Source organism: Typopeltis vanoorti, chromosome 24, assembly GCF_054136105.1.
Source record: "Typopeltis vanoorti isolate ZY-2024b chromosome 24, IOZ_Tvanoo_1.0, whole genome shotgun sequence".
In the NCBI taxonomy this organism is placed as follows: Eukaryota; Metazoa; Arthropoda; class Arachnida; order Uropygi; family Thelyphonidae; genus Typopeltis; species Typopeltis vanoorti.
In genome coordinates this window covers 45,820,263-45,838,661 of record NC_143572.1, presented here as the reverse complement: position 1 = coordinate 45,838,661, position 18,399 = coordinate 45,820,263, and the positions used below count along the sequence as shown (strand labels likewise).

The window sequence follows — 18,399 nt, the reverse complement described above, 5'->3', positions numbered from 1 at the left end:
AACCGGGACATTTTTGGGAGTTCGCTCAAAACAGAAAGTAGCGCCCTCTACGCTAAGTACTTATGATTGAAAAGGCTAAATAACGGAACGGTTCACAAAAAACAACATTTCGTAGTAATAATTTTTAATTACTCTTAACTGAACATACCTTATTATTAAAAATTTGTTAATATTTATCACTAGCGTAAACTTTCTTTAAAAATTCTTTGTTATTTTTAATCGCGTCGAAAAATTCACTACTTTAGTTCACTATTAAGTTTGCAGCGCAATCCAGCTTTTACTGTTGATTCAGCCATTCTACCTCTTTCTTCAGACCACATTATTGAGAATATCCTTTCAACGGGTGAAGATGTGCCTCGCAGGCTGAAAATGTATTCTATAATTCGGACAAGATTGGGCAATGAAATGTTCTTTTTTTTTTGAAATTACTGAATAGTTGTATCCATTTTTCTTCGCAACTTTTATTTTTCAAAATGTCATAGTTTGCCAACCAAAAAGCTTTTGCAATCACCACTTCAACAAACAGTTCATCCATGTTTATTGCATTATTTGCAAGAGTTTCATTAATTTTTTCACCTGAAGCTTCAATTTCCGACCAAGTTACTTCATTGTTGTTTATCCAAGTAAAAGATTCTGCTCCACCAAAACTGTTTTCCCAAAGCTCAATGTAAGAAAGACATCGGACATAAAATTTGGTAAACTCTTGTAGTATTGTATTAATATTAATACTTCCATTATTTTCCAGTATTCTAAAAAGCTTTTTTGCTTCTTGAGGTATAAATGTATTATTATTACGCCTTTCCCCAAGATTTGTTTTTAATTTTCTAAGTTCAATGACAATATCTGTTGCACTCGCTTTTGTACCTTCCATAATCAAGATAGATTTGTTAAACAATTTGAGTTGCCCGTGCACAAACCACAAATACATTTCACCACAACCATTATCAAAGAACTGTTTTATCATCACCGGACGGTGTTCTTGTGAAATAAAATATGATTTCAGTCCTCATAGATTTCAAGTATTCTGTCAATAGCTGGAAATAGCGAAAGAAAACGGGTGTTGTCATGTTGAAGAACCTTTTTATACTCTACATCTACAAATTCACAGAACGCTTTTAGTTGAGTGACTCGAACCGTATAAATGTGGAAATATTTATAAATTTTGATTACTAAAGCTTCTATTTCAATAGGTAGAACATCAACTGCAGTTTGAAGACAGTTGTGAACGATGTGAGACCGCAACCAATGCCCACAATATTTCTTCCTAGTTTCTTCTTAGATCGACTGTAAATATTGTTTTCTCCTCTCCGTTTTACTGTACATCCCCAAAATTGTTATTGCGGTTATCTCCAAAAAATCCAATACTTTTTTTTGTTATATTATGAGTTTCATAACTGACATTAAATGGTTTGTCAGTATTTCTGCAGTTTCACTGGGAACTGATTGAAAGTCTAAAAGTTTAACTTTTACTCCACAATCTGGTGCAAAATACCGCACAACACATGGCACAGTTTTAATTTCTTTCCTGTTGGAAGAATCAATTGATATCGTCACAAAGTTGTTTTGTTTAAATCTTCATAAAGTTGCTGAAACAACAGTGACTCAATCACATTAACAATGATGGCTTCACATTTTGTTCTACCCAGTCTAAACTTTGTTTCAAAAAGCTTTGATATCAATTTAGATGAACAATCGGCAGACTTAAAGCTGAGATTGTGAATAGCAACATGAAATGCAAAAGTTGCTTCTTTAGCAGCTATTAAAAATTCTTTGTCATGCATCGGTACCTTATTATTATCTTATTATTAGATATTACTTAATATTACTTAATATTATTTATCCAAGTAAAAGATTCTGCTCCACCAAAACTGTTTTCCCAAAGCTCAATGTAAGAAAGACATCGGTCATAAAATTTTATCATGTGTAAATAACTGTCACATGAGTCTATTTCTTTATCTATACGAGAAAGATAAATAAATATTATTTTTACGTGACACCTCCAAGGAGTCCACGGATTCATTATATGCAAGGAGACATATAACATTATATAAAATTAAATATATTTTGAAGTAAAAGTTTTTCTGATTTAAAATAATAAATCCCTTAATCGAAAAATTTAAGATATATTTAAGTAAAATCCAACTTAATTCCAAAGTGACATGAATCTTTGGGGAGGTAGCATGTGAAAGAAAATTAAATCAAGAATATAATTACTGTTAAAGTGAGTAAGCGACACTCTTATCTCCCCCACTTTTTTTTTTTAATCGATAAGTAGCTGGTCTTCACCTGTTGTCTTTCCCCTTTTTTATTTTTTAAATACAAAATACTTGATAACTACCTCACTTGAAATGGACAAGCCAGGTAATGTATTTTCCCCTGTAGGTTTATACGAAATTTAATTAATGATCATTTAATATATTTTGAATTTTAGAATTTGCTGCGTTAAAGATCGCTTCCCTGAGCCTTTGCTGAAATCATGGGAAAGATATTACTTCGAGTACTTCTCTCATCATACTTTTCCTGGCGGTGAGTAACTAGCAACTAAAAGTTTTAATTTGCAAACAGATAGTGATATCTAGGTCGTTTAAAAATATTGTGAAGAAAGAGAACGAATGTTCACTATAAATGTTAATAATAATGAGTTTTAGGACCAGTGAACCGGCTAGAAAAATAAATGTGTTTATTCTTCTAGCCGGGTTGCTTGTTTTTGCAGATGAAAAACTCGAGTTTCCAAAAGAAAAAAACCTTGCTAAATCCGCATGAGACTGGCTTTTTCACCTTCAGCTGAAAATCTTTATAAATATTTCTTGCGTGCTTGAAGTCATGCGAACTCAGGTCGCACCAACAAAACAAAAACATCAAATGCCATTAGGTATTAACTGCCAAATTATGAAATTATTTACTGCAGTTTGGTTAGCTAAGTCTCAAATTTTCAGCTGGTCCTCGTTTTGTTCAGTATCCGGTAGATAACCCATTAATAGGAGATCTCTGCACGTATCATGTAATGATGAAACGTGCAAATCTTCTTCCAGTTATCTTCGATCGATTTTTAAAAAAAATGTGGAAAGAGAAACTTGGGGAAAGAGTTGATTTCAGTCCAGACATAGTTGTCAGTTGGAAGTTTATTTTCCACTTGGTTAGACTATAATAAATTTACTCTAATCCTTTATTCAAGTGTAAGCAAACAAAGTTTGCGCCTGAAGTATCTTCAGGACTGAGGCAACTCGTACGAGTTGCCTCAGTCCTGAACTAAATTTATTATAGTTGTCAAGACTGAATATTTATTTTAAGCATGAGTCGGAGATTATAACAAATGTAATTAAGTTCTGTAGACTTTTAAAGACATATGATAAGTTCCAGAAGAAAAGCAATCGAGGATACTTCATTTATATATTGTAAACGGCTTAATGCAAAAATAGCTGTAATGGAGCACGTTATGAAGGAAAGTGGCTTTAAACCCAATATCGGAATCTAAGATAAACCTTTCTGCTTTCCTCTATGCAAGTGATGTTATACTCCTAAATAAACCCGCTGCAGATCAAATCTTCAACACTCTTAAGAGCGAAAGAGGACAAAATTACGAGCTAACAGATGACATCAATTGCAGAATCGTATTAAGCATGGAGATTACGAGGAACTTAATGAAGTCCGCAGCATTCAAGAATGTAAAAGCAGGACTAATCTAAGAAAATAATGACCAATATGTTAGAGTAAAGATAGCAAAATAGTTGTTTAATTTAAGACTGGTAAATGATCAAGATCCAGACGGATGGTTGCAACACCAAGATTCAATGGACTGACAATAGTGGAGAACTTTCAGAAAAAGAGTAGTTAACATAACATCTAAATAATCGTTCGCGGTGTATCATTGGCTATGGATCAATAGCTGTGGGAGTGCAGACCATAGAACACAGGGAGTGGCGGTGATAGTGGTGTGTGTGTGGGTGGGAGAGAAATTACAAAAATGTGGGAGTTGGTCTTATGACAAGACCAACTCCCACATTTTTCTAGAGTTCCTGGAGATGATTGATAATATTCCATTGATTAAAGGTTTATTATTATTATTATTATTAGATCCAGCAAGAATTAAAATAGTAATACATAACAAGATCTTAGAACAGGTGAATTCATTTAACTACCTAGGATGTGTGATCACTTATGAAAATGAAAAAGATATAAACGTAAAAATTGCAAAATATTTAAAAATAACAGATGTAATCAACTCTATATTTAAACCAAATCTAGTTCAAAAACAAACCAGACTAAAAGTATACAATACATTCGCCCTACCAATCTTAATGTATGGAAGCAAAATCTGGACAATAAAACAAAAAGACAAACAAAGACTAATAACAGGAGAAATGAAGTTTACAAGAAAAACTGCAAAGTATACCCTATTTGATCACAAAAGAAACGAATTATGAACAAATTAAACCAAGAACCAGTAATAGAAAAAATTAAAAAATATAAACACAAATGGATGGAACACGTTCAAAGAATGAAAACAGAAAGATTACCAAAACAAGCCTTAAAGTACAAACCATTAGGAAAACGAAAACCAGGACGTCCTCTTAAACAATGACTTCTAAGGCCAAAACAGGCCATGCTAGGCCGAAATCCATGATACGCATGATGATGATGATGATTTTTAAGTATGGGTTATGATGGAAGTCTGAATGATAGCCATGGTGACTGTTAGGTTCTGGAATCATGTGATTCTGTGAAAGTTAGATGATAGCAATCACACATTTCGGTGATTTGAATAACAATACAAATTTAGAACTAAGAAGTACCATACTTCTCCCAAAACTAAGAAGACATTTTCATAATCATGAGTAGCAAATGATGGAGTGAAGTGGTCATACATTACATAATTTGAAAGACACAGTGGAAGCAACAGCAAACATTACCAAGTACGTACATCTTGTTGTGTAAATGCTGCTTTTCTACTATATGTTTTTTTTTTCTTTTTCTTTCTTTTTTATATGTTATATATATATATATATATATATATATATATATATATATATATATATTTTTTTTTTTTTTTTTTTTTGGAAAGGGAAGAGGGGCAATTTTTATTAGCTAACAAAATTCTATATTTAGATGTGAAAGTACGTCTATCATGGGCTATGTGCTACTTGGTCAGCTACAATTTCATAATTAATAACATACAAAGAATAAGTTGCTGCCCACAATACATCCGGCATAATAGCTTTACTACAAGCAGTTGTTTCTTGAAAACAGGAATGAATTAATGTCAGCATTGCTGTGACTATTATTACTTTTATCCAAATGTCTATGTTATTAGTTGATATTAGCCCTTGATAATAAGAGAAATTTTTTTTCTTTACACAAATGGATAGAAGCATTAATTTCTACTGCAAGGCAGTTAACTGCTCTAACACAAGCCATGAAACAATAGGTCATAGTATGGCGTTATACTAAATCGATTACAGCATTAGTTAGAACAGAAGAACGAGACATATGTTTATAGACTTTTTTTCTCAATTATGCTTAACACTGTACCGACTCTTGATTTTTTTTAAATATTTAGTCATTGATTATTTTTTTACAAACAATATCATGAAGTGATTTCATTTATTTTATAGACCTTGATGAGGAAAGTCAAATATATGTGAGTATCGAAAGCGGATATTATGGGAAGAGCCTGGATCAGATGGATATAAATAAGGTAATTTTCTTTAATGGTTATCTTAGCTTTAAAGTCATTGTCTTTTCACAATTTTCAATAACAAAATTTGTTTTTTAGTTATATCGTTATTTTGCTATTTCACTATTACGTTATTTTTATTATTTACTTATTTTATTTTCTCAGGATGCATGGAAAAGTGTCAGCATATTTAGGCAAGTAGCTATAGCCCTTGCTCTAGCAGAGATAACCACAGAATTTGAACATCGCGATCTACATGCTGGCAATGTCCTGTTTTCTGAATATGATAAGCCAATTTTTGAGTACAGGATTCAAGGCCGGAAATTTTATATGCCTAGTTATGGTGTCCGAGCCATGATAATTGATTTTACATTTGCAAGAATCAATACAGGTAGGTACTGTTCATTAATAATATGCTTTAAAGAATTGGATAAATATCTTCCATAGACAAAAAAAAGCTTAAAGTTTAGTCTCAGTAGTCAAAGATAAATCACTCGGTAGTGAAAGAAAAAACCTCTTTGGCTCTTTTACTAGGCCTTTTTTTTATCAGCCTAATTAGTCATTTCTGGCACAGCCAAGTAAGTTATCTTGAAATTGCCAACTCGGGTTTTAACCACTCAATTCAGAAAAATTCTACCATAGAACTATCAGTATATTTCAGATAATAATATGCCATTTCATGACGGCAGGGTTTCCATACCAGAAACTTTTAAGTTTTTTTTTTTTTTTAATCACAAAGCAAGCAAATTGTGTTCACAAGAATTAACGCAATTGACAGACACAATATACACCCTTCATAAAATTAGATGCCTCAGCCTTAATTGAAGACAGCTCAACTTAAAATTTAGAAAAACAAGATGGGTGCAGTTCTTTGCCATACTCTCACCCAAAAATTTTGAAATCACTGGTAGCCCCGAACATTCGTACATAAATCGGTACGTTTAATTTGTACATAAATGATGTAGGAAATAACCTGAAAGGAAATATTCAGTTTGCTGATTATGCGAAATTTGAATAGAGTAATAGTTAATCAAGGCGATGGTTGAGAGCTTGCAGGACAATTTAAATAGGCTGTCATGTCAGTATAGGCAAAAGTTAATGGGTATCAGTTTAATGTCGAGAAATGTAAAGTTATGCATTTTGGGATAAATAGATTACAAGCTGTGTACCACTTTGATGAACCTGTACTCCAGGAAATAGATGAAGCTAGAGATCTGAGGGTTGTGATAGACAGAGAGAGTTAAACTTTAGAGAACATAGTGTTAAGGTAGTCCATAAGATTATTTGGCTATTGAAGAACACATTAACAAGCAGAGATAAGGAAGTTGTAATTCCTTCTTATAAGGCCTTGATATGCCCACATGTGGATTACTGTGCTCAAGTCTGGTCCCCTGCGTTTCTTATGGATGAGGAAGCAGTGGAGAGGATTCAGAGGGAAAATGACCAAGATGATGAGTGGCCTGTGGAATGTTCCATATGAGATTGGATTGCAGAAATTGGTTGATAGGAGAAAAAGAGGGGGACATGCTAGAAACAGTTAAGTAGCTTAAATGGTTTTCTAGAATAGATGCAGGGGAAATGTTTCAGCAGTTGGCTAGAGAGTTCAGAACAAGGGGGGGGGGTCATCCCTGGAAGTTGAATAAAGGTGTGGTTAGTAGGGGTGTGAGGATTAGATTTTTTTGCTTGGAGAGCTGTGAATGAGTGGAATGGGTTGCCAGAGTCCTTTGTCTGTTAATGGGTCCAAGGAGAAGTATGATAGATTATGTGGATAGATTTGGTCTCCCATGATGAGTCTTTGGACTCCATGGAGGTGTAATAATTATATATTATTAGTACACATTATTATTATTATTACCGTATATAATAATAATTATTATTATAATACATGTTTAGCACCAAGTGATTCAGTTCTTGAGGCAAACTGGCCCACTCCTCCTTCAGAGTAAGGAAGACATTCGTGCAACATTTCTCCCTATTGCGTCTCAAATATGTTCTATGGGGTTGAGATCTGGGGACGTGTTGGCCACTCAGTTTGATTAATATTCTCTTCTCCAGAGCCTGCATAGCTCAGCGGAAGTGGTTGCAATCCTCAGCACTAGACCACTGGAAGAAAGAGCATCATGAGTTCGGTTCTAGTCGCCAAGTAGAAGAATTTTTTCTAAGCTTTTTTTTCGACCTGTTCCCGAGTTACTTAATCTCTGGCACAGGCAAGCGGATTTTTCATCCCATGAACTCAAGAAAATTGACTTCAGAACCCACACTATTTCAGATAATAATATTGTTAAGATTAGCGATCACTAGATGGCGAAACTTGTTAGTCGTTTCTTCATTGCGCGTCACTGAAATTAGTGACCGACTTGGCCCAGCTATCCCTGATTGGCTACCAATTCGGAGTGAATTGCCCATTCAGATAAGGCTAAAGATAAGGCTAAAAAAAGCCTCGCGTATTCCTTATTAGGGAACAAAAGGTATTAGCTGATTTTTTTTTTTATTTTATTTCTATCCTCTGTCTCGAGAAGTATCTCCACTGCTCGAGTATGATATAGTGTAGCATTGTCATCCATAAAAATGAATTCTTTGCCTACAGCGCCACGAAACAATTGAACATGGCATTGAAGAACTGCGTTGCAACATCGTTCACCAATCATACTCCCTTTTTCCAGCACTTGTAGCTTGGTGTGTCCATTAAGCATATTGCCTCCCGACACTGCGACCCCAGCACCGCCGTATATCTATTCCTTTCGAGAATGTGTAGGTTATGGGAGTGGCATGTGCCGTTCATGGTGCTAGACACCTCGAATAAAGAGTGTCGTGAGTTCAATTCTAGTCGCCGACTAGAAAAACTTTTACTAAACCTTTACTGGCCTGGTTGGCTGAGTGGTTAGAATATCCGCTCCCCGGCCAGAAGGCTGCGGGTTCGAATCCCGCAGTGGACATGGATGTTTGTGATTGTCTGTAAAAGTGCTAGTGGTGGTGGATGGTAGATGGAATTGGTGTAGATGTGCGGTTTGCTCTAGTTGGTGGATTGAGTGGTGGAGACAGCTGTAAAGTAGCTACCCTCTCGCGATGAGGGAGGGCAGCTACTTTACAACCTGCTCTATGATAAGCTGTGGATAAAGGTATGCAGACTAATCCTTTGGGTGAATAGGCTACGTATCAAGACATCTTGCCAAGGCCTGAACCCTGAGGTATACCACTGGTCACTTTAAATCTGGAAGATTCACAACCACTGTATACCACTATTTGATATCTGTCTGTCAACCATCCCCTGATCCAAGTCAAGAGTTTATATTCTATTCTCATATTCTCCAGTTTATGCAACAGCTTTTCATGTGGTATCCTATCAAATACCTTAGAAAAATCCATCATTGTCATAGCGTATCCATTCCCTTTATCCAACTCGGCTGTAACATTGTTATTATAAAATATGAGCAAATTGCTAAAACATGACATTCCTTTAGTAAACCCATGCTGCTCCTTGCAGAGTATAGCATGTTTGTCTACCCATTTCTTTATGTGAGTTCTTACCAACTTCTCTAAAATCTTCACTACCACATCAGAGATACTGACAGGTCGGTAGTTAGACACATCGGTTTTTGCACCACCCTTGTATAATGGAACTATCATACATTCCTTCCATTCCTGAGCTGAGACTCAATTATATAAATAGCAAGAAATATAAATTACTTTTGAAAAAAGATAGCAAGTTACATAGTGATATTAAACAATAAAAGTTTGAATTAAATTATTTAATGTATAAGTTTATTAATTTTAAAGGAAACTGTATATACTTCAAAAATCTTGATGATATTATACCATCAGAGTGGAATATGAAAAGGTGCTGGTGTGATCATAATTATGTTTACAAAAAAATGCAGGAAATTAGCAAGTGAGTACGAATTAATTTTTTCCAATTCAGTTTTTTCTTCCTAATTGTATAATATACAAACACAGTATAACTCTATTGTATAAGTCATGTTAAAAGCTTTAACATGAGTTATATAATAAAAGATAAGTGTTGTCTTTTTCAACAGTAAATTTTATGACACCAGTAATATTATTTAATGACATTAAATTCAATAATAAACTGATCAGAGGCAGGGTAGGTGGCAAACACATCATCCATGAAATAATATCACGAGGCTGGGAAAATGTATTTGCTAATAAGCATTATAAAAGATTATTAAGTTGAAATTTGCAGCAAGTTATTTCAACTTGCTGCTAAAACTTTTCTTCATAAGTGAAATAGCTAGAATGTGTGACATGCCTCCATAGCGCAATTGGAAGAATGATGGTACATTGCGCCCTTCGATTGGATAAGACCTGGGTTCGATTCCCATCCGACGGGAGGAATCTTTATATGGACCTTTTCAACTGAAGGTGAGTTAGTCGATCTCATACGGAGATAGCAGGGTTTTTTCTCCCGGAAACTCGGATTTTTCATCCCACATACAGACAACCTAGCCCTTCAGAACACACGCAATTTACAGACAAAGATGTTGTGGTGGTGGGCGGTAGATGGCGCTGATGCAGTTGATTGTTAGTAGAGGTTCGGTAGAGTGGAGACGGAGAATAATAATAATTTAATATCTGGAGAAAAATTTTGAACTGCTCTATAGTATTCTGTATGTTAGTGAATGAGAATGCAAAGATTACCATTATGTTGAATTGAGTTGTATTGTTTTATAAATTATACTTGACAAATTGTATATTGTTTTAATCACTCTTCCAAGAGTTGGCAATTAAAATGTGTGTTAAATATCTTTGTGACTTGACTGCTTGTAGATAGAAGGCAGATTTCACATCAAATTACCTCAGTAACCCATAAAAACACACGATACTCCCTTTCAGATGTGTATATATTGCCATACAATATACACCTCACTGGTTTTAATTTCTGTGGAGATCTCATCAGTGGGAAATAGATCTGTAGAGATACTGATGGCTAAATCAATGTAGGAGTCATATTTTCTACATACAAATAAGTATATCACCTTATTATTAAAATGCATAGTAACTTCCAGGAATTTTGGTAATCCCAAAATTCCGAGGTCTTCCACGAGTGGTGTTTGAGCCAAACAATTTTTATCCCAAGATGTAGAATTGTCCAAAATTACTTTGATTCATGATTTAATAGGATTATCATCATATAAAAGGATATAGTGCCAATACTACATTTAAAGTTTACATTATTACTAATTTTGCACTGCTCCTTCTCAAGTATGCTTGCATAAATCTTTGCTTAGTATACTCCCTAAGGAAATTTCACTTTTTATTTCCCTTTTAATAGATGGATATTATGAGAGCTCCACTCCAAACATCTAGAATTTGACCTTCTGAATTATGTGCAGCTACTGTAAAACATTTATACCTCCATATTTTAGCATTTCTGGTTTTTTGATAAGGTTTCTGCCTCAAGTACTATGTATATTCCTAATTTCATGTCTGCTGAATGTTTTCTACCACTGTTCTGTCACTGCTTGTTTTATTTAACCTTTCAAAATAATTGCTCCAATCATCTAGGATATCTTTAGATTCCTTTAACAGTGCTCCTTCCTCCACTATGTTTTTCAATATCATCTTACAGAAGTCTTTTCATGACTTTTGTTTAGCTATTTTGATACAGTGCTTTGCCTTCTTCCATTTTTCTCTGTATTCTCTCAGAGCATGACTATTTGCCAGTAATTTCCAATACACTTTCTTTACCTTCACTGCCTCTAACTTCCTGAGCACACCATGGAGTTCTGATTTTCTGTCCTTGCAGATAACTTCACCTCTCTCTCTCTCTCTCTTTCTAGTTGAATAAATCAATGTTTCCTTCAGGGTTTGCCATTGAATCTCCCAGATTTGTTTTTGCTTTCAAAATCTTTCACCCCCCCTCCCAAATGACACTTGTGTATTTGAGTCTACATTTCATCTCTGAAAACTGCTAAACTTTGATTCACTTTAAATCTTTCTTACAAACTGTACTTTTCGTTTTGATATTCAATTATATTCTACTCAAAACTAAATGGTGAATGCTTCTAATTTCAAATCCTGAACCAGCATGAAGATATTACTATTATTATTATTACTATTATTACGGGCAACTCCAGGGAGTCATTAGACTCATCGAGGGAGGCCCCAAATCATATTCATCACAACTATTTGACATTCATACAGTATCTATCATACCTCGCCTTAAGCTCATTCACTGTCACAGCATCCACCACAGACTCAGGGAGCGCATTCCACTCATTCACTACTCTAAAAGTAAAGAACCCAGCTCTAACACCTTTACTAACCACACTTTTGCCCAGTTTCCATGGATGTCCCCTAGTCCTCCCACAACCAGCCCTGTTCTCAAAAATATCTTCTGAATTAATTTTATAGAAACCCTTCAGTAATTTGAATGTCTCAATCATATCTCCCCTCCTCCGCCTATCAACTAATTTTGGCAACCCACAAATCTTCAACCTGTTCTCATACGGTTCATTCCACAGACCTGCTATCATCTTGGTCACTCGCCTCTGGATCCTCTCCACCTCCTCCCCATCAAGAAGAAACCTAGGTGACCAAATCTGAGCACAGTAGTCTAAATGGGGTCTTATCAAGGCTCGATACAGAGGAACAATAACCTGCTTGTGTCTGCTTGTCAACGTATTCTTCAGCAACCAAGTGATTTGATGAGCTGTTTTGGCCACTTTTGCAATGTGTCCCCTAAATTTCAATTCCTTATCTACCAACACTCCTAAATCTCGTGCCTCATCAATTTCCTGGAGCATGGTTCCACCAATGCAGTAAACTGCCGCCAATCTTTTCACCCCAGAATGCATAACCTTACATTTTGCCACATTAAACTGACATCCATTCTCCTTAGCCCAGACCTCCAATCTATCCAAATCATCCTGCAAAATTTTGATGTCATCTGCATTCACTATTGCCCTACCCAACTTCGCATCATCCGCAAACAAATGAACTGTTCCTCTCAGATCATATCCTATATCATTTATGAACAAATTAAACAGCAGTGGTCCAAGAACAGATCCTTGTGGCACACCACTAGTCACAGGCCGTCTTGTGGACTCTACTCCCGAGTAAACCACTCTCTAATATCTCTCCATCAACCACCCTCCTATCCATCTCACCAACCCTATGTCCATTCCCATATGCTGCAATTTACTGATTAGAATTCCATGTGGAATCCTGTCAAAGGCCTTGGCAAGGTCCAGTAGAATCACCGTAAACCCATTACCCTTATCCAGTTCAGCCGTCACTGTGTTATAATACGTGAGCAAGTTACTGAGGCATGACCTACCCTTCACAAAACCATGCTGTCCCCGATACAGTATCCCATTTTCTTCTATCCAATCTTGTATTTTCCTGTTGACTATTTTCTCTAAGACCTTGACAATGATTCCTGATATGCTAATCGGTCGGTAATTTACAACAGCAGTCTTGGAACCACCTTTATGCAGTGGAACTATTTTCCCCTCTTTCCACCCGCTCTGGACTAACCCAGACCCGAGACTCAAATTAAACAAAATGGTCAAGGGTACTGACAATTCTTTAGCTGCTTCTCGTACAACACGAGCTGGTATACCATCCAATCCCACAGATGTATTGACATTGAGGTTATGCAATAGACTACTCACCTCCACTTCATTAACCACAATTCCCGTATAATCTACTGGTTTATTCGTTTCTGCAATGTCACCACCTGGATGATATACTTTTGCAAAGTGCTCACTCAGTAACTCAACTATCTCAACTGATTCAGTTACTTCCCTACCATCGGCATTCTTTAAAATCAATCTGCCATGTACATTTTTCCTTTTACTTGCTACATATCTAAAAAACTGTTTAGGATTCTCTTTAGCCTGCATGGCCAATGTTCTTTCGTAATCCTTTTTTGCTTTTCTTACCACACTCGTCACCCTTCTGGCCTGCGCTTTATACCGTTCATGTGCCTGCCGGTCACCCTTCTCCTTAAATTCCCTCCATAGTTGTTTCTTTTTTTGCAACTCAAGCTTAATGGTGTTATTCATCCATTTAACCCCTACTTGATTTATTATTCGGACTCTAGGTATACAGTCAGCCATTGCGTCATGCAAGCACTTCTTAACTACCTCCCATGCACTATCAACTTCTAGTCCTTGCAGTTGTACATGCCATGGCACTGAACCAATCAAACTCCTAAGCTTGTCATACTTTCCAGCCCGATAATTCCACATGTACCCTGTCTTAATTGAAAATTCTACACCTTTAACCACCTCCCAAGTTAAGACCCTATAACACACCAAAAATAGACGCACTAAAATACGCAAGGCAAACAAAACAAAACTACACAATATTAAGTAATTTGTATCGATAACTGAAAATGATACTTATCTTATCTGGAGCTTGCACGAACACTACACATTACAAATTCATCTAGCGGCGACTTCCCGACATAGATTATGTTATAAAACACTTTAGTACACTAACCACGCTAATAAAGCTCCAATATTGCTAACCAGAACATAATTAATGAGACTTTCATTTCTCACATCATCTTTTTGGACTGTTTTTTTCTTTTCCATGACTGACTAAGTCCACCACAGAGTTCTGATATTTCTGTCCTTAACTTCACATTTCTCTGGATGAATCAATGTTGTTTTCTTCAGTCCACCTCTGACTACAAGGTCTGGTTCTTCTTTTCAAACTATAATTTTTTCATGAATAACATTTGTATATTTGATTTGAGTCTATGGTTCACCTCTGGAAGCAGCTCCACTTCAGATTTTTTGTAAAATTTCTTACATATTTTATTTTTAATATAATATTCAATTTTAATCTTTCTTTAAATCTCCAACAGTAACCATCTTTCCCTTTATGTTAGTTGCCTCCTCTATTGACTCAAACAATTCCTCCTTAGAGGAGGAATTGTCTGACCTTCTGTTGGACAATAAGCACAAATGAGTTAACTACCCAATTCTTTATTTTGATGTTTGTCCACATCACTCTCCTTGAAATTGCAAGCCATTCAACTCTGTGTTGTGTTGAATACTATAGTATTCCTTCCTTTCCTCGCCTGTTATTGTCTGAATATATCTCGTATTTTTTATTTTGAAAAATCCTGTTTTGGTCTTCGTTTTCATGATGTCAATTATGTTGATGTGATATACTTCTAATTCTTCTGCCAACAGATCATTAAAAGGCAATTTATAAGTAGCTCAACAATGTAAAAAAGAGGAAGCTTTTTAAAAATTTCATTATGTTTTGAGAGAAAGGCTATACTCTTCCAGCATAATTATATACTTGTTTGTTCCTTATGGTTTCCAAAGTCATTATGTTAGCTTTAGTTATTAACAAAGTCATATTTTAATCAATCTTATTGTAATAACAATATTAGTAATTTACAAGTCTAAATCTAAAGACTGAGTCTCTAGATTTAGACTTGTAACCAAATACCAAAGTAAACAAATTTCAGGATAGCAAATTGTGGAGGTCCTTAGTTATTTATGAGTTTTCATTTATTAATAAATAACTAAATCCTGGAGCAACTTATGAAGAATATAAATAACCCAAATCCAATTCATGCCAGGATTTAGTTATTTATTAATAAATGTAAACTCATAAATAACTAAGGACCTCCACAATTTGCTATCCTGAAATGTGTTTACTTTGGTATTTGCAACAACCAAAATTCTTCTTAATACTGTATTACTACATTTCTTATTACTCTACTTAAAATCCTTTATTTTGATTACTGCTTGAATATAACATTTCAGATTTTACTCATTAACACCCAGCATAGTCAGCATAGCAGGACTTGAATTTTTGGGTATCATTTTTTATATTGCATAATATGAGTTATTATGGTTCTTTTTCTTGGGATGGAACATATCCTTTATGTACTATCAATTATGCTTCTGCTTTTCTGAACATAGGGGATTTTCAAGATGATACAGTAACTGGTCATATATGATAGAGGGGAGATTCAGTTATGCAACATTTTTTTTTACTGTTTGTAAGGATTTAGTTCAGGATAACAAATATTTATAGCCCAGGTTTTATCTTATTTTTAATTCAAATTAGAAACTATGTTTCTTTATGTTTTATTCTAGTGACTTCATTGCAAGAGCGATTGCAAACAGTATACAAGCAACTTTGGCTAGTTCTGCCTTTCAATCCCTCTTCTTCATCTATAGTAAATTTCATTGTCCTTAAGTTTATACAAAAATCTATCTAAATCCTTTCCCTCAAAATGCTAATAACCAATCTAAATAAAGCCTAGAACCTCTGCCTCAAAAGTATGATATCTTTACTTGCTTTTATTATTATTACTACTTCTGAAGATAACATTAATAAATTTCCAAAAATCGAAAAAAAAAGAAACATGTTATAGTGGAAACTGAATCTGTAACCTGTTGAGGCAAATCAGCACAAAGATTTTGTGCAAATAACTTTGTTAATTGGATAAAAGAGGGTTTTATCCAATTAACAAAGCTAGTTAAGACTGATGTAAATATTTTGATACAGCACTTATTTTAAGGTAATTTTGGTAATGTTAAAATATGTTGATTACTTGGTATATTAATTTTTAATGGTAATGTGTTATAAAAATTCATCATTATCATCATCAAATTCCTGATGTGTACCCTCAAGGGGTGTATAGGATAATTATGATAGTACTACATGAAAAAGTTACACTATTACTAACTTCCAATTAATAATTTTCCTCCAGATTAATCTGTTATCTGTAAAGACTCCAGTATTATCAGATCTCATTTCTATCTTTTAAGGTGCTTTTTATTGTATCAATCCAGTTACATCTTGGTCTTCCTGCCAAATAACACTTGTTTTGCTAATGTTTCCTCTCTCACATTCTGTTTAAGTGACTATATCACGTAAAATTAGTTCTAACACATTCCTGAAAGCTGACAATGGCAAGTTCTTTCCTAATATCTGCATTTTTAATGTGATACTGTCATTGATGCCATCTGTTGACTCCATAATCTTTCTCAGAACTCTCATATCAGAGGTACCTATTCTTTGATCAAGTGTTTTATTTCTAACCCAATTCTTGAATCCATAAGTTAAAATTGGTTTGAACACTGTGTTTTATACAGCTAGTTGAGCCTCCATAGCTCAGCTGGTATAGGCAAAGCCCTTTGGTCAGAAAGACCTGGGTTTGATTCCTGTTAGTGATGTGAGGAACTTTATCTGGTCCTCTTTCTTCACCGTGTCATACAGAGGTGGAGGTTTTTTTTTCACCCACAAAAGCTGGTTTTTCTTCCCTCAGAACAGGCAAATAGGCCTGTCTGTGAACACACATGGATCTACAGTCATAAATATATAATCCCTCATTAGGAGGGCTTAACCAGTCCTAAGAGACAGTGGAGGAACTCCATATGAATAAATAAATACAGCTAATTTAGTGCTTTGGCTAATTTTTCTTTCTTATTCCATACACATTTATTCAGTTGACTTCCAACCATAACAACTTCACCAATTCTGTTGTCTATTTCCATATTTAATTTACCATCTTCACTAAAAACTGTGCCTAAATAGATGAAATGTTTTACTTGTTCTATACGTTCATCATTCTGGATACAGTTGATGTTTTCAGTGCTTCTGCCTATTTTCATTGTCTTTGTCTTTTTAGTGCTGAGTTTCAATACCAAATTTATTACAACAGTTATTCAATTTAGTCAGGGATTCTTGCAGACTTGTATTGGATTTATTCAGAAGTATAACATCTGCATAAAGTAAAGAGCTAAGCTTAACATCACTGTAAATTAAAGATGCCAAGAAATTATATTCTGGGTTACATCTTTTATTCAAGTGTAATCAAACAAAGTTTGCATGTGAAGTTACTTCATGACTGGGCTACTTGTATATAGAGGATAATAACTTCACACATCAGTTGCCTTAATATCCATTAATGCAACATACACACACCCTTATGGCATGTATAATACTATGCATTATACATGTCCATAAGGCCCTTTCCTTTCCACTGATGAGACCTATTGAGGTCTCATCAGTGGAAACCAGAGCCATAAGTAATACTAAGGTTGAAGTAATGCAGAAGTCACATTTTTAAATACAAGTGGTGGAGTGACTTCACATGCAAACTTTGTTTGCTTACACTTGGATAAAGGGTGAAACCAATAATATAATTTCTTGGCATCTTTAATTTATAGTATAACCAGGTGAAAAAACTTTCAACATTCAACATCATTAATTCTGATATCAGATTTAATACCACTTTCCTTCACAATGTGATCCATATAGATAATGTGCACCCTTGTTGCCCACCTGATTTTACTTCAAACTCTTTTTGTGTACTTTTCCAATTCTAACTGCTGACTTACAGCTTAAATAGAGACTATGTATTGCTCGATATAGTGTCCCATTTACACCACATAACTGTAGCGTTTTGAAGAGCTTTTTTCTTGGCACCTTGTCATATGCCTTTTCCAGATCAACAAAATTTAAATACAAATCCTTGCTGTATTCCCAAAATTTCTCAACTATCTCTCTTGAAGTGAAAATCTCCTCCGGACAACCACTATTTGTCCCGAATCCAGCTTGCTCTTCACTAAGCTTCCCTTCCACAATTTTTATTAGCAGTTTCTCAAATATACTTGCATAAATCTTGCCAGAAACACTCAGTAAGGAAACACATTTGTAATTCACATTGTTTTATTTCCCTTTTTATAGATGGGTATTATAAGGGTGCTGCTCCAATCACCTAG

At 34.9% G+C, this 18,399-nt stretch overlaps 2 protein-coding genes across 2 annotated transcripts in view; both read left to right on the top strand.

Annotated features, from left to right (window-relative positions):
- The window catches only part of LOC150093150 (uncharacterized), a 14,191-nt gene extending 11,657 nt beyond the window's left edge, over positions 1-2,534 (top strand). The window contains exon 5 of the mRNA XM_090414164.1: positions 2,432-2,534. Coding sequence (XP_090270290.1) covers positions 2,432-2,534 — 103 coding nt within the window. The remainder of the gene's footprint in view (positions 1-2,431) is intronic.
- Positions 2,162-18,399, top strand: LOC150093149 (uncharacterized). The gene is made up of 5 exons (XM_090414163.1): positions 2,162-2,221; positions 2,432-2,526; positions 5,613-5,695; positions 5,840-6,065; positions 18,365-18,399. The coding sequence occupies exons 3-5, from the start codon at positions 5,681-5,683 to the stop codon at positions 18,397-18,399; spliced, it is 276 nt and encodes a 91-aa protein (XP_090270289.1). The 5' UTR covers positions 2,162-2,221; positions 2,432-2,526; positions 5,613-5,680.